This window comes from Kogia breviceps, chromosome 6 (assembly GCF_026419965.1).
Source record: "Kogia breviceps isolate mKogBre1 chromosome 6, mKogBre1 haplotype 1, whole genome shotgun sequence".
NCBI lineage: Eukaryota > Metazoa > Chordata > Mammalia > Artiodactyla > Physeteridae > Kogia > Kogia breviceps.
The window spans coordinates 35,661,881-35,685,926 of record NC_081315.1 but is presented as its reverse complement, the minus strand read 5'-3'; the positions used below and the strand labels follow the sequence as shown (position 1 = coordinate 35,685,926).

General features: G+C 38.1%; 2 protein-coding genes and 1 pseudogene across 8 annotated transcripts in view; 2 read left to right on the top strand and 1 right to left on the bottom strand.

Annotated features, from left to right (window-relative positions):
* Window positions 1-9,757, bottom strand: part of CENPC (centromere protein C) — a 91,665-nt gene extending 81,908 nt beyond the window's left edge. For 3 of the 7 annotated variants that reach the window (XM_067035718.1, XM_067035717.1, XM_067035719.1), the window contains exons 1-4: window positions 9,214-9,531; window positions 3,404-3,450; window positions 2,179-2,249; window positions 1,425-1,519 (exon numbers count right to left, since the gene is read on the bottom strand). In XM_067035718.1, coding sequence (XP_066891819.1) covers window positions 1,425-1,519; window positions 2,179-2,249; window positions 3,404-3,450; window positions 9,214-9,231 — 231 coding nt within the window. In that variant the 5' untranslated portion in view covers window positions 9,232-9,531. Of the gene's footprint in view, window positions 1-1,424; window positions 1,520-2,178; window positions 2,250-3,403; window positions 3,451-9,213 lie in introns of all 7 variants that reach the window. The other 4 variants (XM_067035720.1, XM_067035721.1, XM_059065739.2 and 1 more) reach the window with 3 other exon arrangements.
* On the top strand, window positions 3,917-6,941 carry LOC131758783 (large ribosomal subunit protein eL39-like; annotated as a pseudogene).
* A 12,244-nt stretch (window positions 9,758-22,001) lies between the features above and the next one.
* Window positions 22,002-24,046, top strand: part of STAP1 (signal transducing adaptor family member 1) — a 36,374-nt gene continuing 34,329 nt past the window's right edge. Inside the window, 1 exon segment of the mRNA XM_059066104.1 lies at window positions 22,002-22,118. Coding sequence (XP_058922087.1) covers window positions 22,002-22,118 — 117 coding nt within the window.

The following is a 24,046-nucleotide window of genomic DNA, read 5'->3' as shown; positions in this document are numbered from 1 at the left end:
CACATGTCTCTAAAAACATGATTTGTTTGCATTTTATTATTATTTTTTAACCAGCTCTTCAGCAGGAGTATTGACTTACTGCAATCTGTTACATCCTTCCTAAAAGTGGAACCTCTACCATAACCTTGATACCAAAGCCCAACAAAAACATTTTGAGAAAAGAAAAAAAAAAAGACAATATTATTGTTCATGAACACAGAAGCAAACATCTTAAATACTGGCAAACCAAATCAAAACAGGTTAATACTTTATGACCAAGTCAAGAATATCCCAGGAAATTTAGTTGATTTAACTTTCAAAAATCAATATAATTTAATCACATTAAAGAAGGTCTCTCAATTCTGACAGAAATGGATGTCTTCATTTCTTGGAACCAAAAGGCCATATGTGTTTATTTGTTTATACAAGTTTCTAGTGAATGTTATTTCTATAGCTACAGGTATTCCTCAGATATTGCAGGGTCAGTTCCAGACCACCCCAATAAAGCGACTACTGCAATAAAGCAAGTCACATGAATTTTTTGATTTCCCAGTGCATATAAAAGTTATGTTTACACTATACTGTAGTATATTAAGTGTGCAATAGCATTATGTCTAAAAAAAAAGTACATACCTTAAGTAAAAAATATTTAATGTTAACCATCATCTGAGCCTTCTGGAAGTCATAATTTTTTTGCAATGGTAACATCAAAGGTCTCTGATCACAGATCATCATGACAAATACAATTATAATGAAAATGTCTGAAATATTGTAAGAATTACCAAAATATGACATAGAGACATGAAGTGAGCAAATGCTGTCAGAATAATGGCGCTGACAGACTTGCCTGACACAGGGTTGCCACAGACCTTCAATTTGTAAAAAATGCACTATCTGTGAAGGGCACTAAAGCAAAGCACAAAAAAACAAGGTATGTCTATATACAATTCTTCTCTCTAATTAGTATTGTGCTTTTGAATAATTTGTCTTTAATCATTAGCTTCAAAAACTCTATTCCAAAGTCTGCTATTTTGTAGAGTTAGGTCAACCTATCCTCTTAAGATATATAATCAATAAAAGATTGATTCCCCTGTTTGGCAAATTGCCTTCAGTTTTCAGAAAATAACCAAACTTGCCAACCTGGATTAGGAACTTCAGTAGTTGCCCACTTTCCTAAAAACCTAATTTAGGCATCATTTAAGTAAGAGTGAAAAATAATTGTGTTAAAATTTGATAATTCTAATTCCCAGACCTCCAATTTTAAACACAGGAAATGTCAGGCCAAAATTTTCACAAAATACCTCTAAATTTTATATAAACTCAATGGGAATATAGGGTTCCTTTTTAAGAATAAGACTTACAAACAACTAAAATGTATCTAATATATTGTGTATTGTTCACTCACTAAACTATTAAATTTGTAGCAGTTCTCCTTTTTGACTTACCTCTTTACTTGGTGACTGAACACAAATGTCTTTTATTTTAGGTGTTGAATAAAGCACTGATTTTGTGGAATTTGTGCTAAAATCATTGGCAAGACCTAAAGAAAGTTAAAACAAAACATGTATAAAATATTTTGGTTACAATTAAAAGAAGCCCTACATGATACGTGAAGAAGTCTTTTGACTCTTTTAAGAGCAATTAGTTTAACTTAAGTACAGACATAAATTCAATATTCAAATGTTCCCAGAAGGCATCAGGACTGAAAAAGACAAACAAGATTCCTGAAGAAATATATGCCAGTTCTTCTTTCAGAACTTGTAAAGAAAAGATACTTTTCCACTATCTGTGTTTTTCTTTGGTTGGCCTATTCTTTTATTCCAATACCTTCTGACACCGACCAGCACTAGGAAGTTTTTGCCATTATACTCTTTTCTTTAAAAGGGGTGCAAATCACCAAACATTATCTCAAGCTCTCCAGTGATCCCAAGAATTCTGCACATTTATTTCCATTAGTGAATTCCAGACTATAGGAATCTACTGTGAACTAAAGGGAATAATAAATTATTCTCATTTTTGCCAGTATTACCTTCAGTATACCGGAAGGTACATGAAGGACTGCACATGTACTCAAAATTCCTGGGAAAATATTTTATATATTGAAATGCTAGCACATATTTGCTGAATTTGGTATTAATGGACAAATTTACATTTTCATCCATCCCAACCCTTAAAGTCCATCTATAAATGAAACCTTACTTTTTTCTTCAAAACAGTCTAGTAAGATTTCCAGTATATTCTGGCCTTGCTCCGTATTAATGTCAGGTGCCCTAATAAGAAGGAAAGAAGGGAAAATGCTAACATATCATCTCCAAAAGATATCTGCTACTTATTAACATCTACCTTGAAAATTCCATATCTCCTTATTATAAAGTCTTAACTTTTACTTAATGGGAAAAATATCACCTTTACTATCTGAGGATAAAACAAGTATTTGACAGTCCAAGAGTTCCCAGAAAAGTATGTGAAGTAGTATGTCATTGTTTACATTAACAATTATATACCCTAACTGAATAGCCACGTCTAAAGCTGTTTTAGACTACTGCTCTATCTAAACAAGAACATAAACTTTTTTGAACATATTCTATCAATCCTGAAATGCTTCTTTAATAAAGACTCTATGGTCACAAGTCCTATCAGTTCCAAGTAACACAGTCTTCCCTACAAGGTCTCAAATGCACTTCTGATTCAATACCTTTAATCTTAAGGAGCTAATGAATCAGTATAAATTTTTTAATTAAAATTTGTATTGAGATAATTGTAGATTCACATGCAGTTGTAAGAAATAATATAGAAGAGACCCCTTGTTCACTTTATCCAGTTTACTGCAATGGTAACATTTCACAAAGCCATATAGTATACTGTCACAACCAGGATACTGATGTTGACAGAATCCACCAATCTTATTCAGATTTCTCCAGTTCTACATATACTCATTTGCGTGTTTATGTTTGTGTATATAGTTAGTTCTATACACATTATTACATTTGAAGGTTCAGATATGACCACCATAGTCAAAATACTGAACAGTTCCATCACCACAAAGATCCTTCTACTGCCCTTTTAGAACCACACCCACCTTTTCTTTTAGCCCCATGGAATAAACTGCATCTTTCTATTATTTCCATTCAATCCACTCTAGAGTGCTTTCCTCACAGCTGTCATTTAGTCAGAATTGAAACTGCCTCTTCCTGGTCCATCATTTATCAGGCGAATTTCTTTTCTTACCTCCATTAAGTCATTGAACTGCCTGCATTAATATTTCTCTGTTAATATAAAATAACTAAGATGACTATACTTAACCAGTGGGTACATAAATCATTATTTTAGTCAGAGGTAATAGTTCTTCCTTTCTTCATTTAAAAATTCCACTTTCCAAAGATGCCAATAAAAATCATCTTAAAAGTTGAAGTACATAAATCACCTGGAAGGTCGGCAAAATCTTCTTCTATAGTCATTTTTGAGATGATCCTGAAAGAAAAGTAAATCATCAATTTGGTGAAAGTTTAAGTTCTTTATTCACTCATTCAGCAAGTATTTGCTGATTGCCTATTATAATACTATAAAGAGGCATATCTTCTGGATCAAGTGAAAAAGAACTTGTCTCACATCCACTGTTTCCAAATGTTTGTTTATACTATTTCCTTACTCTAGATTTATTCCATCTTCTTCCTCTTCTTCTCCCTCTTCTTCCTCCTCCTCCACCTCCCCCCATACCTATTCCATCATCAAAATCATACTATCTGGGCTTCCAATAATTCAAGTTGGTTGACCAACAATATCTATTTATCTCCTTTTCCTGCAAGGAGATCCCTCTGAAGTAATAGTAAAGGACTAAACTGGCATAAAACGACAATGAAAAAAGAGAATGGAAGAAAGGGCCATCTGTGGACAAACAAATATAACAGATTTCTGGAAGATGGAAAACAAATGAAACATGATAATTGATGAAACAGAAGAAAAGCAGCAGCCTAAAGTAAGCTGAGAGGATATTGTCCTGGATAAGGAGTGAATGGCCAGCATAAGATAAATACCTAGGAAGTTAAGAATGAAATATCAGAAAAGCTGAGGATAAAAAGATGCTAGAATGTTTCCAGAAAGAGAAAACAGGTAATCCCAACAAAGAAGCAGCCCCAATAAATGGAAGCAACAGGAAAAATAAAACACACAGACATGCTGAAATTGGAGGTGGAGAGCATATTTGTGATACTTTGGGTCCTATCTTTTAATTGTAAAATCTATAAAGTTAAATTTTCTAGTTGAAAAGTTGGTGGTAATAGGAAGAACAGTATGCTTTTAAAAATAAATAAATTACTACCAATACAAAATGTTTAGTAAGCTGCACTCTTCCTTGGCCCAATGGGATATAAATGACCCCACCCCATGTGAACACTCTCTTTACCCCACTCATGCTCTGATATCCTGAGCTGAGCCTCGCTCCTGACTCTACTAAGGCTCCTACACACAACTTTGGACCACTGCAGTTTCCCACCCACGGGGACTGCTGCCACCTTGCTTCATTTTTGGACTGAATTATTCAGAAAGATGAAGACCTCTATTAGATTTTAAGAAACTTGAAAGCAGAAACTTTGTTTTAAGCTAGCTTACATTCTTCCCAGAGCCTTGCCTAGTGCGTTGTATACCACACAAACACCATTTTTTATCATCTTTTTGACATGCCAAATAAATAAGACCAAAAATTTATTAGATACAAGTGTCTTTCTTTAAAGAAGGTGAGAGTGTTTCACATAGCCTGTTATCTTCAGGAGGTACCTAAGGAGCAAAAGATTAAATCTATCTTATAGATAGCAAACTAAGGAACAAAGACATCTAACAAATCTGCATTTTATCACAAGTCATTTGATGGAAAATTAACTCAAGCACTTAGGTCTCTCATCAGTACTCAGCATTCTGAAACACTTAAGTAAACCCTTGAGAATGTTAGTTAACTCCCTTCCAAGGCCTCATTTAAGGTCACTCTTCTCCTAATTTAATACAATAAAATGGTAGAGTCATCATATTTGCACACTAAATGTTTTTGAACATTAAATAACACCTGTAAAGTACTCTGTTCCTCTTTTAAATAGAAAAAGTTTAAGACTAAGGCAGTTCTTTCCTTCAGCAAATATGAAATTGAGCACCTACTACAAGGCCAAATGCTATTTGGGCACACTAGAAAACAAGTGGTGAATAAGACAAAAGAGATCTCAATTCTAAATTAAAAGTTAGAACACAAAATTTTTTGATTTTCAAAATAAAAACACATTCAAAAACTTGCAATTTCAAATCATTTTTAACTCAATTTCAATTTTAGTTTCTTCCATTTACTGTGAGATTATTTTTCTCAAAGAAAATAATATACAGTACAGCAGGGTTTCTCAACCCTAGCACTAATGACATTTTGAGCTGACTCTCTTTGTTGTGAGGGCCTGTCCTGTGCATTGGGAGGCCCCACCCCAGGGGTTCTCATTCCCCAGCTTTGGAGGGGAGCCTCAGGATTTCCATTTCTAACAGGTGAGGGCTGATGCGTCTGGTCCAGGAAAGAATCAGTGCTTCCCAGGGACCCAGGGAGAGAAGCAGAACTTTGAGAACCAGGCTCAAGGCCCATAATAGCCTGAGTTTTCCCAGTGGTAGATTAGGAAGAGTGGCTCCTGGCTTAAGGAGCACTGGTCTAGAACAGGGCTCCTCCAATTTCCATGCCCACAGCGGAGCACCTTGTTAAAAATCAGATGGGGTAGTTTCCCACAAGGAACTCTGGTCTGAAGTGTTGGGTAAGAGGCCTCTGCACAAAACACCCTATGAGCAAGTGGAACTAGATGAATCACAAAAGAAAAGGAAAAGAAATCTATGAAATGGAGCCTCACAGACCTATTTCACTGCTGCTACATCTAAAGATGTCTTTTCCCTCTACCTAGTGTGAAAACAGAACTAATTGTGAAGAGCCGTGTGGCTGACAGGGTCTTGGTGTTCCAGCTGGGTATCAGGCCTGAGCCTCTGAGGTGGAAGAGCTGAGTTCAGGACATTGATCCACCAGAGACCTCCCGGCCCCATGTAATATCAATCAGCGAGCGCTCTCCCAGAGATCTCCACCTCAACGCTAAGACCCAGCTCCACTCAATGACCAGCAAGCTACAGTGCTGGACACCCTATGCCAAACAACTAGCAAGACAGGAATACAACACCACCCATTAGCAGAGAGGCTGCCTAAAATCATAATAAGTCCACATACACCCCAAAACACACCACAGGATGCGGTCCTGCCCACCAGAAAGACAAGATCCAGCCTCATCCACCAGAACACAGGCACCGGTCCCCTCCACCAGGAAGCCTTCACAACCCACAGAACGAACCTTACCCACTGGGGGCAGACAGCAAAACAACAGGAACTACAAATCTGCAGCCCGCAAAAAGGAGACCCCAAACACAGTAAGTTAAGCAAAGTGAGAAGAGAGAGAAATACACAGCACATGAAGAAGCAAAGTAAAAACCCACCAGACCAAACAAATGAAGAAGAATCCCTGGCCTCCACCTAGATGCCCTTACCACCCCCTCATCCATGCTTTCTCAGGACAACCAGAAATTTTTTCAGACAACACCAAACGTCTCCTACAGGGCAAAATCACACCCAGTTAGAAACCACTTAAGTACAGGAATGACTGAGGATAATCTTTCAACTCCTTTCTCCCCTTGTCTTTTAAATGAGTTATGACGCAAAGTCAGATGTTAGAACTAAAAGGCTCAAAACAATTCTAAGGTTATGATAGGTGTTTTAAAAGTGAACTGTGGGAATTTGCTCCTAGCCATGTCTTCTCACCAGACAGACTTTAAGGATCAAGTGATTCCTAGCCAAGGAACAAAAGCAGAATCGTCCCATTCCCCAATGGATCTGAATGAAAACTGGTAATAAAATCAGGTAGAACTCCAAGAGAAAACACCGGAGAAGAACCAAGCTGGGTCTATAAGGAGCCCTGCACATGAGGTGGCACACACATTTACGCTGTGTCAAGGGCACTTGCATCTTACCATATCACTCTGAAGAATCACTACTATCTGAACAGCTGGATGTGTTTTATCGGGAAAATGATTTTTCTCTTTGTGTCAGTGTGTCTGCACTAGTGCTCTGGCGAGACCTTTTGTTGCAAAATAAAAGTGAACTGTGGTCAAAAGAATGAGAACACAGCAGAGTGGACCAGCAGCTGCTCTTCCCGCTTCAGTTTTGTCTACCTCTCTCCTCCTCAGTCTGAGAAACCAAGTGCAATACCCCGGGAGAAGGAAACAGAACTTTGAAATAAGGGGACACAAGGGCAATGATTACAGAAGGTTGACTGGAGGCATGAAAAGCAGGAAAAGCAGTCAGTGTGAGAACTAAGACAAGCTTCAACCAGTCTAAGCTAAGCTTCCCATATACTGAAGGGCATCACCTTAAAGATAGGAAAAATTCATTAACAGAAAGGCAGAGATCACAGTGAGAAAATAAGTTGTTTATTAATAATATCATTAATATTATTATTAATCATAGATTTTAAACACACACCAACACTGATACAAATAAAACACAGATCATGGTTTGAAAAAAAAGAGAAAGATAAAGAATGAGAAGACAAGCCACAGACCAGGAGAAGATAGTTGCAAAAGGCATCTGATATGGACTGTTATCCAAAATATAAAAGAACACTTAAAACTCAACAAAAAGAAAAGCCAATTAAAAAATAAATGGTTCAAAGACCTTAACAGACACCTCACTTAAGAAGATATACAATAACTGATTCACTTTGTTGTAAAGCAGAAACTAACACACCACTGTAAAAGTTATACTCCAATAAAGATGTTTTTTAAAAAAAGAAGATATACAGATGACAAATAAGCATAAGAAAAGATGCTCCACATCATATGTCAAGTAGTAATGCAAGTTAAAACCAGATACCACTACCCATCTGGTTGTGTGACCAAACTCTGGAACAATGACAACTCTAAATGTGGAACAACGGGAACTCTCATTTTGGAAGGCAAAACAGTACAGCCACTTTGGAGGGCAGCTTGGTGGCTTCTTACAAAAGTAAACATACTCTTACCATATGACCCAGCAATCATGCATTTTTCTTTAGTCAACAGTATGAAAGGGTGGTATACGAGTACTTTTTACTGTGAGCACCTGCATTGTTTACATTATATATCTGTCAACTGAAAAAAAAATGGGCAACTTAAAATTTGCGAGTTAAGTTTTATTCGGGGACCTTACTGAGGACTACAGCCCAGTAGAAAGGCTCTCAGCGAGCTCTGAGGAACTGCTCCAAAGAGGTAAGGGGGGGACCAGGATATATAGGAGTTTGGGCTGGGAAAAAAAAGGTAGTCAAACATCAAAATCAGACACCTCAAGTTAATGATTTTTAGTGCTTCTCTATAAATGGGAAGATGCAAGAATCTGGGCTCACTGAAGTTATTCCTTATATAAGTCTCATAACTATCTAGGGCCAGTGTCCTGTTTTTCTCCATCCTGAATTCCCCTTAGGCACACTCTGCAGGCAGCTGCAGTTGCTGGTGGCTTGAAGGTGGGTAACATTCGTTGTTTACTGAAATGGCAGGTAACAGTTTTTCTCCACAGTACATCTTTTTATGCATACAAGCATACATATATAACTTTATTATAAATGGGAAGAACTTATTCATCCATGCTTAAGATCTTAAAAGGGGAGATAAAGTAGAAAACACAAGTTTAGGATAGGGGTTGCTATGGGTTGTATAAGATACAGTAACCATAAGCAAAGTCTGAAATATAGAACAGTGAATACCAAGGGAGTACAGAAATAGCCCCCCCCCAAAAAAAAATAAGTTCCCGCGCCCTTCAGCCATTCACTGCTTGCACTTTTAACCAGTAGCTGCCTCTCAGAAAACTGTCAATAACAGACGCCTCTCTACACTAGCAACTCTGAAGCAAAGGCACACTTTCAAGGCGTTTCAATACTTCTAAGGACAAAAAATTATTTGGAGGACTAGGAACTGGAGTTAGGCTAAAAAGTAGAAATCGCAAGATTCTCTGAAGAAAAAGTCGCCGTCACGCCCGGGATTACAAAAAGCCTTGAGGAAACACAAGTAAATTAACTCCAGCTATCGGCACCCGATCACTCCCGAGCTCAAAAAACTCGCGCGGCTTCCCAACTGAAACCCCCCAGAAGCCACAACACCGGCCCAACGCTTCACTCTCCCCGCCTCGTGGGGTCCGCGGCCTGCACTTACCAGCCCCCACGCGGCCATGTTCCGGCCCGGCACAGCCCGCGCAGGGGTTGGGGGCGGAAGTCCACACGGGCCGCTGCTCCAGGCAGCCCAGCGAGGACCGAGTCACCCGAAGAGCAGCCAGGCGGAAACCCAGTAGCACCTTAAGCGAAAGACGGCGGGAACTGGCGGGAACTAAGGAGCCGCGACCCAGCGAGCGCGCCCGGGAGCGCGCCCAGTCGCGCGCCTCCACCTACGCAATTTAAAACGGGCTGCACATGCGCAAAATGGGCCCTTCGACTCCAAAAGGAAGAAAGCCGTTAGGGGCCCGCCCCGCCCCCTCACTGGTACTCTCCCACAGTCCGGCCTCCTCCCAAGAGCCCCGCCCCATCACGTTGTAGCCCTTCCCCCGTCTCACGTATACCCTAGTCCTTTACTCCCACAGCTTCACAGTCTCTCTCCCTCCCTCCCTCCTTCCCTCTCTCCCTCCGTCCCTCCTTCCCTCTCTCCCTCCGTCCCTCTCTCGCGCTCGCTCTGTCTCTCTCTCTCCCTCTCCCTCCCCCCGTCTCTCTCTCTGTCCCTTCCTCCCACAGCTTCATTCTTTCCCACTCCCTCCCTCTCTTTCTTCCTCCCTCCCACAGCTTCATTCTTTCCCTCGCCCTCTCTCTCTCTCACTCTCCCTCTTTCTCTCTCTCTCCCCCCACCCTGTCTCTCTCTCTCCCTCCCTCCCACAGCTTCAATCTTTCCCTCTCCCTCTCTCTCCCTCCCTCTCTCTCTCCTCTCCCTCTCCTCCCTCTCTCTCTCCCTGTCTCTCTCTCCCTCCCTCCCACAGCTTCATTCTTTCCCTCTCCCTCTCTCTCTCACTCCCTCTCTCTCTCTCTCTCTCCCTCTCTCCTCTCTTCCTCTCTCTCTCTCCTCTCTTCCTCTCTCTCTCTCCCTGCCTCTCTCCTTCCCACGCAGAGAAGGTGTAAAACTTCCTGACAGTTCTCTTATAAAGTAAAAAGTAATACTTGGAAGGATAAGAGGCAGAAATTGCAGAAGACGTTTGAAGAGTAATGTTTTACTGTATAGGCTCGTCACTCACACCCCAGCCCGTTTATGCATCATCTCTGAAAGCAATAATGGTGTAGTAAAAATGATGATGGATGATGTATTCTTTTTTCCAAATATGTGGGTAATGTGGGTAATATTTTTGTGAGGCATTGCCAACAAAATGATCTGTGTAAGTATGTATCATTTAAGTATGATGTCCTGAAAGGAGTCCTAAATCAGGAGGCTTGAAACCTGCTCAGTGGGCTAGCTATGTCATGTAGGACTAGCTCTGGCACCGTTCTGGCAGTTTCCTTAATTACATAATAGGAAAGTTAAGTTAGATGCTCTGAAGACTAGACCTGACCATTTTGTCTCCTCAGGCAAGGGAGACAAAAGCAAAAATAAATAAATGGGACCACATCAAGGTAAAAACTTTTGCACAGCTAAGGAAATTATAAACTAAATGAAAAGGCCATCTACTGATTGGGAGAAGATATTTACAAGTGATATATGCAATAAGGGGTAAATATCCAAAATGTACAAAGAACTCATACAACTCAACATCAAAGAAACAACCCAATTTAAAAATGAGCAGAGGAATTGAATGCACATTTTTCCAAAGAAGCCATACAGATGGCTAATAGGCACATTAAAAGATGCTCAACATCACTAATCATCAGGGAAGTGCATATCAAAACTGTAAGGAGATACCACTTCAAGATATCACTTGCAGACAAACTGCATGCACATGTCAGAATGGCTATTATCAAAAAGAACAAAAATCATGTGTTGGCAAAGATGTGGAGAAAAGGGAACTCTTGTGCACTGTTGGTGGGACTGTAAATTGGTACAGCCACTATGGAAAATGGAATGGATATTCCTCAAAAAATTAAAAATAGAACTGTCATATGATCCAGCAATTCCACTCCTGGGTATTTAATCCAAGGAAAACAAAAACACTAATTCAAAAAGATTTATGCATCTCAATATTCATAGCAGCATTGTTTACAATAGCCAAGATATGGAAGCTGCCTAAGTGCCCATCGACAGATGAATGAATGAAGAAGGCATATATATACGTTTATATATATTTATATACATATATAAATAATGGAATACTACTGGGCCATAAAAAGGAATGAAATTTTACCATTTCCAACAACAGGGATGGACCTAGAGGGTATTATGCTATATGAAATAAGTCAGACAAGAGAAAGACAAATGCTGTATGATTTCACTTATATGTGGAATTTAAGAAACAAAACAAATGAGCAAACTTAAGACATAAAAAGTTATAGATACAGAGAACAAAGAGGTGGTTGCCAGAGGGGAGGGGTGTGGGAGGAGGAGAGAAATAGGTGATGAAGATTAAGAGGTAGACTTCCAGTTGCAAAGTAAATGTCACAGGTATGAAATGTACAGTGTAGGGAATATAGTCAATAACTATGTAATAAAAATGCATTACTTATTGAATAAATTCATTAACCAAAAGTTGAGCAAATAAATTTTTTAAAACTTGTAATGCTTTAACAAATGTTATCACCTGCTAAGACCTTTTTTTCTTTTTTCTTTTTTCTTTTGGTAGGAAAGAGGGATCAAGAATTAACTCTGAAATCAGACAAGCCTGAGTTCCACATTCCACTAATTCTGCCATAATGGGCAAGTTAATTAAACTATAAGTTTCTCAACTCTCTTGTCTGTAAAATGGGAACAGTGTTAAAGTTGTTGAGATATGGATTAATTCCTTTTAAGATCTAGTTGAAATGCGTAGAACATAGTGAGAATTCAGTAAATAATGCTATTGGTGTTATCAATATTATGGAGATTTTCAGACTTGGTCTAGGAGAAGTTTTGCCAACCAGACTACATTATTTAATTTGGTCTCACATTTGGAATAGTTAATAATATACACTATCGTTTATTGAGTGCATACTGTATGGCAAGTTCTGTCATAAATGCTCTCCATGAAGTAACTTATTTAATTCTGAGAACATTCCTGTGAGAAAAGACGACTAATATCCACATTTTACAGACAACAGAACTGGGACAGTCTTTAAGTAACTTGCCCAAGATCACACTACCATTAAACAGCAGAGCTGGGGATGAACCCCAGCATTCTTACTCCAGAACTGAGCACTTGATCACTATACTCTCAGTGAGAAATTTTAGCAAGCACAATCATAGATGCAAAGTTCCACATGTAAAATTATATCCCCCAGCTTCCATTGGAAACAGTAACTCTCAGAGGTATTTTGAGAAACTTGAAATGAAATAACATACTGGTATAGAATGCAGGGGGGTGTAGGTAATGAACTGGTCTGTTCTAGAGAGAAATTGGAGCTGCACCCTTATGAAAACAAAAAGTTATGCAGACTCCACAGTTCCCAAACTTTTCAGTTCCCTCTGCATCTGTCCTAGTATTTACTAGCCCCTCCATAATTTTAGCATCCTAAAACAGTGTTGCTAGTTGAAGTAATGTTTATAAAACCCAGATTTGTCATTACAGGCCCCTCCCCTCCAAAAAAAAAAAAAAGATCAATCCCTATGAATTGCCATGACAGCTGACTAAAATCTTGAAGTTTTCCATCACAACTACTTATCTATGTAAGGGGTGTGTGTGTGTGTGTGTGTGTTTATGTATCCATGGAACTATGTGTATTAGATGTGTATATGGAGAAAAAGGTATACAGAAATTTAGCTTGAAAGAGAAGTAGAAACTTTTAGTTATGATTTATGTTGCAGATAATTTCAAATTTGTAATTGTTAAAATTATCTTAAAGAATAGACCTTAGGGCTTCCCTGGTGGCACAGTGGTTGAGAGTCCACCTGCCGATGCAGGGGACACGGGTTCGTGCCCCGGTCCGGGAAGATCCCACGTGCCGTGGAGCGGCTGGGCGCGTGAGCCATGGCCGCTGAGCCTGCACGTCCGGAGCCTGTGCTCCACAATAGGAGAGGCCACAGCAGTGAGAGGGCCCCCGTACCGCAAAAAAAAAAAAAAAAAAAAAAACAAGAATAGACCTTAAAAATCAATTTGTTCTAGAAATTATAACATAGTTGCAATACAACTTAAAATTTTCTTTATTCATAATGGACCCAAACTGGCAACGTGCCCATCAACTGGTGAATGAATAAATAAATTGCGATGCATCCATACTGTGGAATACTCCTCAGCAGTAAAAACAAACTACTGAGGCGCACAACAACACAGATGAATCTCAGTACATACTGAGAGACTTCCTTGGTGGTCCAGTGGTTAAGACTGTGAGCTCCCAATGATAAAGAAGATGTGGTACATATATACAAATGGAATATTACTCAGCCATAAAAAGGAATGAAATTGGGTCATTTGTAGAGACGTGGCTGGATATAGAGACTGTCATACAGAGTGAAGTAAGTCAGAAGGAGAAAAACAAATATCGTATATTAACGCACGTATGTGGAACCTAGAAAAATGGTACAGATGAACCAGTTTGCAGGGCAGAAATAGAGACACAGATGTAGAGAACAAACGTATGGACACCAAGGGGGGAAAGTGGCGGGTGGGGTGTGTGTGTGATGAATTGGGAGATTGGGATTGACATGTATACACTGATGTGTATAAAATTGATAACTAATAAGAACCTGCTGTATAAAAAAATAAATAAAATTTAAAAATTTAAAAAAAAAAAAAAAGGCTGCACTCCTAATGCAGGGGGCCCGAGTTTGATCCCTGGTCAGGAAACTAGATCCCGCATGCCACAACCAAGAGCACGCATGCCACAACTGAGACCCAGCACAGCCAAATAAATAAATATTTTTTTAAAAATCATGCTAAGTGAAAGAAGCCAGACATCAATGGCCATCTGCTGTATGAGTCTATGTACATGACTATATAAAACTATATGAATAGAAATGAGATCACTGGTTACCAGAGGATGATGTCATGGCGGAAGAAGACCCTGACTGCAAAGAGCCGGGAGGGAGCTTTCTGCAGTGGTGGAAATAATTTATGTCTTGATTATGGTGGTGGTTACCTGACTATATGTGTTTGTCAAAACTCTTAGAACTGTGCTCCTCAAAAAATGGTAACTTTTGCTGTAAATTATACCTCAATTAACTTGACTTGAAAAATTAAGAACATGAGAGAGAGACAGAAAAACATAGCAACCAAATGCAATGTGTGAGTTTTGATCAGAGTGTGGTTCAGATCAAAGAAGCTATACAGAGCTTTAAGCAACAGTGGAAAACTAAAATATTGATTATCGCATGACAGGGAATTGTAAATTTTCTTAGATATTATAATGCTATTGTTGATGTAAGAGAATGTCCTTACTCTTCATGTTCTTACTCCATCTGTTAAGTACAATCACTTTAGTAGCCCTTTCTGACAAAATTATTCTCGGATTCAAAGGTTCTACTGGACTGTAATTGCCAAGTTAATAAAGTATGCTTGCAATATGCAGATAGGTGACAGCAACGTTCACAAAAAAACAAAAACAAACAAAACAAAAAACAATGTTATGCACAGGGTCTTAAAGGTCTGCATTGAGTTGGTAATTTTAAAGTGCTGTATAAACTGACCAGCGTTAAGTTTCCTAAGTTACTTTGGCACCAACCATTTGATTCTTAGTTGCAATTATACTTATTATATATACATTGTTTTTCTTAACAGGAACACGGGGGACAACAAATATCTATTCTTTAGGTCTCCATTCTGTAGCCTCTAGTTTACTTCTAGTCAATGTAATTCTTATCTCATAAAAAGGAGCTTTTGTAATTTAAAACATACTTACATTTTCAAAAGTTTAATATAGTTCTGCATTATAATTTTAACCTAGCAAAGACTTAAATTACTCTGATAGTACTGGGCAAAAATTTAAATAATGTACCTTCATACTTATTGACCTGGAAATGTGCTCTGGATACATTATTTGAAAAATGCAGTTTATCAAGTATCATTACAGTATTTACTTGATTACATAAATATATACAAATAGAGAAAAAGTGACAAAAAAGTGATTGGTACCCATCCAAACAGTGCTAATGGTATGGATGGTGAAATAGCATGTGATTTTCATTGTTTCTCTATTTTGTCTGAGACATATATAAGTTTTCCACTTATAATTAGAAAAAAATAAGAAATTATTTTAAGCTAAGTATGCATAGGAAATGATATATAAGATATTTGTAAATTCAAGTGCTTATAGAAATTTGTAAACAATAAAATGCCAAAACTGTAGCTTGCTGGCCATACCTAACAGAAAAAGATTTACAAGATGAAAGAAATAGGAAGACAAACTGCAAGCAAAGATGTGAGGCAAAAATGATGTCCTGTTGACACAGAGAAAATTTGTGAGATATTGAAAAGGTGCTTATGTTTGCAAAATGGAACTAGATTATGGAGCACCTCCAATAAAAAAAGTTAGGATGACTTTTCACCTCTCCCTATAGACATTGGAAAACTGTATTGATCTGGGGTAAGTTACATAAATTCATGGTAGCTAATTTAGGCATTTACCTGCTTACATAATTGTTGGGAGGGATGGAGAAATAATGTATTTGGGGCTTTCAGGAATGATTCCCAAAGATACACTGCAGAACTGACCCACCAAGAGCCAGCTGCATGAAGCAAACTGAAAACTGGGAAGTTGGTCCTAATGCTGGAGTCTGCAGAACCATATTGACACGGCATAATCAGAAAGCCACCGTAATGACAAAACTGCCATGTTAAGAAAGCCACCACAGATAAGAAGCCTCCTTATTGCTTCTGACTTCAGAAGCACACTGTACTTCACACTGATCATTATCAGAAAACCAGTGTTCCATGCCTTGACTATCAACACCCATGAAACTAGTGATCAGACACTGGGACTTCTTATAACATTGCCACAGAAAAATCAGATGCCTACAGACCGTGATCGCCTATAGAAAAACCAAAGGCTGGGAAAGAATGAATTCTGTCTCACCTCCGCCTTGCCAACATTGAATGCATGCCCTCTCTAGCTGCAAAGAAGTCTGGAAAATGTAGTTTTTAGCTTTTCAGTCTTTGCGGTAAAGAATGGCACACTAGAAGGGGTTGGAATGGAGGTAAGGCACCAACCTACAGTTAATAAGATTAGCGAGTTAAACCACTCTGACAGCTACTCATGTCACTTCAATAACAGTGATTCTTTACTGGTTTTTTTGTCCCAAAAAACCTAGCAGAAACATTTTGAGTAATAATGACTCACTATGGCACAAAGTTTTCACATAATCATTAAAATTAAAGCTGTGTTTTCACTTATGGATTATAAACATAAATGTATACAGTTCACGTATCTTCAAAATTTACTGCAATGAATTGTGATGCAAATGACAATAAATCATCAATAAACATTAAGTAAAACAAAGGTCAGAAATATAGAAGTACTGGAAAGGGAGTGGAGGCTCCTATTCATGTTTACTGATTGACTCAAATGGATAGTAAAGTATTTTAGAGACCCTTAAATATTATAAAAAATAAAATATAAAAAATAAAATATAAATAAAATAAAAAATAAAATATAAAAACATATTGCATTCATTCACTTATTGTATTATAACATAGATGGCTCAAAAGAGCACTGAGATTTTGATTTTATATGAGTTAATCCATTATACTTCACTCAAAGTTTTCAGTTATATTTTTCATATATCCTGATGTATAGCAAATTCCTGTGACACAGATGCTGATGATAGCTATAATAGTTGGATTTTGGTGTATTTTCAAGAAATTGATAATAACATGATTGTTATACATGGCAACAAAAGAATCATATGTCAACCAATGTTCACACATATCAGAAAAAAGAAACCCCTGTCACAGTGGAGGCTAAGAACTCTCCAAATTAGAATCATAAAACTTTTCAGCTGGAAGTTATTCATTTAATAAATGGTTACTGCAATCTACTTCTTATCAACCTTGACTTCAACACAACCCCTGTATTTGAAAAACTCCGTTTCCTATTGATGCAGAGGCTATACCAATAACTAAAATACAATGGGGCAAACACTGTAATAAAAATGCATAAAATGCTATGGGAATGCAGGGTAAGAGTGATAAACATTCCTCTTGGGAATGGGGAAGGCTTCAGGAAATCTTCATAGACAAGGATATATTCAATCTGGGTCTTCAAGGATAAGTAGGGAGTTGTATTAACAAGAAGGAAGGGCACTGAAGAAAGGTGTACAGTGATTGGAAAGGTATGAGGTGATGGGAAAGACCATGAGGTATCAAGACAACTGGGAGTAACCAAATTTACTAGAGAGAGAGTTTGGGTTTTGGTTTTGGGGGTTTTTTGCGGTACACGGGCCTCTCACTGTTGTGGCCTCTCCCGTTGCGGAGCACAGGCTCCGGACGCGCAGGCTCAGCAGCCATGGCTCATGGGCCCAGCCGCTCTGAGGCATGTGGGATCTTCCCGGACCGGGGCACGAACCCGTGTCCCCTGCATCGGCAGGCGGACTCTCAACCACTGCACCACCAGGGAAGCCCACAGAGAGTATTTTTAAGGAGTCTCGATTTAAAAGGGCCCTATTACAAATGACCTTGTGATGCTTGAGCACATTGTTAGTGCTCAATAAATATTTAGTGCTGATGAAAAAATAAAAGAATGAATCTGAAAGCACTGAGAATTCATTAAAATGTTTAAAACCGGGGAATAACTTAATTACACTACATTTTAAATGAATCAGAGAGAAAAAGAGTGGAAAGTAAGAGGCTACTTGGAAAGAAGCCTATTGCAGCTCTTCAGACAAGAAGTGAAGAAGCTGTTGTCCCGGAGAAGTTAACTGGTTTGTTCAAGGTCTAGAGCTGGTTACTAGCAAAATTGGCTTCTCTCTTTCTGCTACATTTTCTTACCTATAAATTCATTATTCACCACCTAAAACTTGAGATCTCTATAAGAGAATTTCTATTGTAATGGTGCAGTGGTACAATGATGTTGGAAGTTGTGGACAGGTCTAACTGGATAATAATATTTCAGCAGGATTTTTGCCATTTTGTAGGTTTGGGGCTGGGGGGAGACATAATTTGAACATTGGTATATTAAGGATTGATTGACTTGCAAATTGACAAACCAAAGCAACTTACAGTGGCTGTTGAACTGGTTTTCCGTTAATTTGGTTTATGTATTTGTATTTTTATTTATTTTTTATATTTTGGCCATGCCACATGGCTTACCGGATCCTAGTTCCCTGACCAGGGATTGAGTGCATGCCCTCAGCAGTGAAAGCATGGAGTCCTAACCATTGGACCGCCAGGGAATTCCCTAATTTGATTTATTTTTTTTAAAGGTAAGAAAGACATAATTATCTATATGATCATTTCTCAAAAATATTCCTATCTTTACATTTTTCTAGAGACATTCTTTTCTCCCATGAAACTCTGTGGCCATAAAGCCAGTGACTACTTTTTTCCTATTCCAACCACTGATGATTCACAGCATCCCGACTCCTGCCCCCCTTCTTTTCATTTCTCAGTTCTCATCCCTCCTTTCACTTTCACTTTCCCCCTGTGTTATGCCAGCTACCAGCTGCCAAGCAGGTGGATTAGGCCATTTATCAAATCAGGAGGTTTTCCTTTTTAATTCAAATCACTTTCTTAGTACACTGAGACTAGGAATTAATTAAGGTTTTGTCTCAAAAAATTAACTTGGACTTATATTTTATCATTTAAAGTTTGGGATAGCAGGGAACAGGTCTCAATATAAAGTCAAGGCAGTAATTCTGAATCTTCTTCTCCCAATTTCAGTTTCAAACTGTTTTTATTTTGATAATGCACCTGAAAACTCTTCTCTAGTTTACTAATCATCAGTCTGTATTGTTCCATGAGCAGAATTTACTTGAAATTCTATGCAATTGCAGTGAGGTTCTCTATAGGACCACTACATGTCACAATGATTAATCCTCAGACATTTCCACTAGGTTCTTAGTCACCTGAGAAGACCTTGTGGCCAGAAGGAACAAATGTCCCTTGCTCTTTTTTTAAAAAAATAAATTTATTTATTTATTTTTGGCTGTGTTGGGTCTTCATTGCTGTGACGGGCTTTCTCTAGTTGCAGCAAGCAGGGGCGGTGTGCGGGCTTCTTGTTGCAGGGCATGGGCTCTAGGTGAGTGGCCTTCAGTAGTTGTAGCATGTGGGCTTCAGTAGTTGTGTCTCGTAGGCTCTAGAGCACAGGCTCAGTAGTTGTGGCACACAGGCTTAGTAGCTCTACGGCATGTGGAATCTTCCCAGACCAGGGATCGAACCCGTGTTCCCTGCGTTGGCAGGTGGATTCTTAACCACTGCGCCACCAGGGAAGTCCCTCCCTTGTTCTTTAGAGCTGAATAATTCAGTCTCTCATTTCCCTAGCAAAAGTTTCATTCAGACCATATATCAACTTGTTTTTTGGTTTTTGTTTTTTTCCAACTTAAGACGAATTTAACAAAAACCCAACCACTTATGTTTCCCTGGGCCTCCTGCCCAGATTCCCATAGGTCCTTGCCTAGGAAATGCACCAGTGCCCCTTAAGACTCCAAGTCTTAAGTAAAGCCATCTCAAATAAAATTTTTAGGCTCATCACTTAAAAGCAATGAGATCCAGATATCAGGAGAACTCACTGGAACACCTGAGGAGTACCGAGAAGCCAGTGGGGCTCGATGGGCTCATACTAGTGCAGAGTGCTGGTCAGGGAAGAATTCAGGTGTCCTCTAGTGGGTTATCTCTTATATCTTGCCAATTACACCTGAATGTGGATGAAAAAAATTAACCAACAGTCTATCTAAGAAAGAAATGGAAAATTTTATTTGAGCCAACCTGAGGATAATAACCTGGGAGACAGTCTTTCAGAAAGTTCTGAGGACTGTTCTGCCTAATAGAGATCAAAGCACAGTTATATACGTTTTTGAGACAAAGATTTTTAGGTCAAATAACATTGACAGTTTACACAAGCCAGATCTGAATGCACAAAGCTAGTAGTGGGTCATCATGTCCCCTTACAAGATTAAGAAGGAAGGTTATCTCCTAAGGAGGTCTTGTTAATGCAGATGCACAATACACACTAAAGAGGAGGGAAGAGGCCCAAATGGGCAGAGAAAATTTTTATGTTTAAATTTTTCTTGTCTTGCTATAAAATATGAATTTTATTCATCATACCTCACTTTGTAGACAATTTGATTCCTCACATCTACAGCTGCAGATCCAATAGAACCAAACTGGTGGGGAAAACCACATGGTCTTTCCATTAAGAAAGGAGGATCAGACTGGAGATTCATGGCTTGCTTTGACTGATGAGAATATGCTAGTCTAACAGGGGAGAATGCTCAGGCCTGGGTCATAGACCTAGAGTAATTCTGAAATCTTAAGGGTTAAAATACTAAATGGTGGAACCTCTCAGGACCCCTGCAGAACAAATCAGAATTCCTTCCAATGTTCCCTTCCCCCATCATTCTTTGCACAGTGCTGCACCAAATCCAGTCTCTCAAGGACCATTTCCCACATACAACTATTGAATGCATTTTGGCCCCAGTGTATTTGTATAAATCTCACTAGATAGCTGTACCCCATCTATGCATCATAGCTTCAGTGATCCACTGCTTAGAAAGCATAAAAGAACAAAATAAAAGCTTGAAAATTTACAGCTTTCTCTGCCAGACATATTTTGCCAAATACACAGTGGTAAACTACCAACTCAAAATACTGACAAAAAAGTTAAAAAATCGCATGTTCCCATAACTATAGTTTACATTTAGTGAACCATCAAAATGGGCATGGAATAAATTTCCCATTTTTCTTTTTTAAAATTTATTTATTTATTTATCTGGCTGCACCTGGTCTTAGTTGCAGCACGTAGGATCTTCATTGCTGCATGCAGGATCTTTCAGTTGCAGCATGTGGGGATCTAGTTCCCTGACCAGGGATCGAACCCAGGCCCCTTACATTGGGAGCTCTTAACCACTGGACCACCAGGGAAGTCCCAATAGATCCATTTTTCTAAAAAATTTAAACAAAGCTCAATTCTGATATACAGTTGTCCCTTGCTATTAGCAGAGGATCAGTTCCAGGGACCCCACAGATACCAAAATCCTTGAATGCTCAACTTTCTTAGATAAAAAGACATAGCATTTGCATATAACATACAAAATCCTCCTGTATACTTTAAATCATCTCTAGATTATTTATTACACCTAATACAATGTAGATGCTATGAAAATCATTTTCAGCACATGGAAAATCCAAGTTTTGCTTTTTGGAACTTTTTGAATTTTTTTTTCTAATATTTTCTATGTATAGTTGGCTGAACCACAGATGTGGAATCTGTCGATATAGAGGGCCAACAGTATTTAAAACAGAAATAGTATTGATAAGATTACCCTATGAAGTAATTTTTAATGAAGTGGAGTTAATTCAGGTCATGTCTTCTGGGGATAAAAATGGACAGCAACAAACAAAAAAAGGTGGAAGACAAGAAATGTGACCTTGATGTCTCCTCAAATGTCCATAATCTCCACAGCTGTTCCTTTCATCCTCTGGTGACATTAATCTTGTTTATTTTGCTGTTGTAATTCTAAACACACATTGTTTCCTCAGAGCTTACCCTCTCTAAGTTGGTCTATGCCTGTTCTTTCTTACCTCAGAAAAAATAAAGAAAAAAAAGTGTGTGTGTGTGTTGTGTCCTGTTGGTGGTTTAAAATCAAGTTGGTACTTCCTCTTTGAACAGTTGCCTTTTCCTCTCACACAAAGGAGATCTCATTTTGTCTGAGACTAGATTAAGATGAAACAAACCACACACCAACCAGGGGGTATAATGGCTAAGAATCCCCCAAAACCAGCCCCTCACAGGATCTTCCAAGAAAGGTCAAAGATTACTGCTCTACCCTTATACTTTGAAGGTTTTTTATTAGTCAAGTGGTCAGAATACCAGGTAAGTCCACAGATGATAATGTTAAACTAGAAACTTCTGTCTTAATATAAAATTTATTTTATGGTGATATGATGTGACAAGGGCCTTCTTGTCTCTGCTGGGACTGAACCCTCACCCCTGAGGTCAGAAATATGATTCCAATTTGCATAATTTAAATACAATGTATGGCTTAAACACATATATGTATATATATAAGCTTCTAACGTTGAATCACTAATGTAAAAAAATTCGTAAATTTCTAAAGAATTTATTTAAACATCACAGAAGAGTTTAGCTTAGAAGATAAAATGTTTCCTATATATTTTCTCTGCAATTTACTATGATGACAAGTACTATTAAGATGAAATGATACTATGATTGAAATTAAACATTCTGCTCCCATTTGCAGTTGAATGAAGCTTACAAATAATGATCAAATTATTTTTTATGAGAAACTTTTGAAAAAAATTGTGAAAATGATAAAACTGATACTGTCTAACATTGTGTATAGTTAGTTATATGTTCTAAGACACTGTTCAAGATAGTGATTTTAAAAGATACTACTTAGGGTGCTCTATGGTTAGATGTACATTAAGCTACATAAATACATTCACTCTAAGAAAATTCACAAAGCTTTCTTTATTTTTTAAACATAAAAATGAAAACTTATAATTAGTTAAAATCAGTGCTTTTAAATACTAATTGTGGATAATTTGAAATGAATGAGAGAAATAAACTTGGAAGTGTCTGTTACTAAAGAAAAAAGAAATCATTAACTTAGGTCAAATTTTATGAAATGTTAATATTAATTGAAACTAGAAAAAAATAGTGTTTTGAGAAATGCCTTAAGAAATGCTTAATAATAATTATAAAAATATTTTTTCTGAGGATTTATTAATGCTTATAGAAAATGTGTGTATGTAAAAATATCTGTAATAGCACATTCCTATTTCTTGCATATATAATCGGATCATTTACTATTAGAGAGTAAAGACATGGTAATTTGTATTCTGTTACGGGTGTTAAACATGTATTAGTAATATCTGTCTGTTACATTGTAACATTTTTTAGATGATCCTATACACTTTTAAAATGAATTCAATCTTATTACTATGGGTTAGTACATAATCTGGGCTTCCCTGGTGGCGCAGTGCTTGAGAACCCACCTGCCGATGCAGGGGACATCGGTTCGTGCCCCAGTCCGGGAAGATCCCACATGCAGCGGAGCGGCTGGGCCCATAAGCCATGGCCGCTGAGCCTGCGCGTCCGGAGCCTGTGCTCCACAACGGGAGAGGCCACAACAGTGAGAGGCCCGCCTAGCACAAAAAAATAAATAAATAAAACCAAAACAATTAAGAAAATGGGAATAGGAACATACATATCGATAATTACCTTAAACGTGAATGGATTAAATGCTCCAACCAAAAGATACAGGCTCTCTGATTGGATACATAAACAAGATCCATAAATATGCTGTTTACAAGAGACCCACTTCAGACCTAGGGACACATACAGACTGAAAGTGAGGGGCTGGAAAAATATTCCATGGAAATTGAAATCAAAAGAAAGCTGGAGTAGCAATATTCATATCAGATAAAATAGACTTTAAAATAAAGAATGTTACAAGAGACAAGGAAGGACACTACATAATGGTCAAGGAATCAATCCAAGAAGAAGATATAACAATTATAAATATATATGCACCCAACATAGAAGCACCTCAATACATAAGGCAACTGCTAACAGCTATAAGAGAGGAAATCAACAGTAACACAATAGTAGTGGGGGATTTTAACACCTCACTTACACCACTGGGCCAATCATCCAAACAGAAAATTAATAAAGAAACACAAGCTTTAAATGACACAATAGACCAGATAGATTTAATTGATATTTATAGGACATTCCATTCAAAAAGAGCAGATTACACTTTCTTCTCAAGTGAGCAC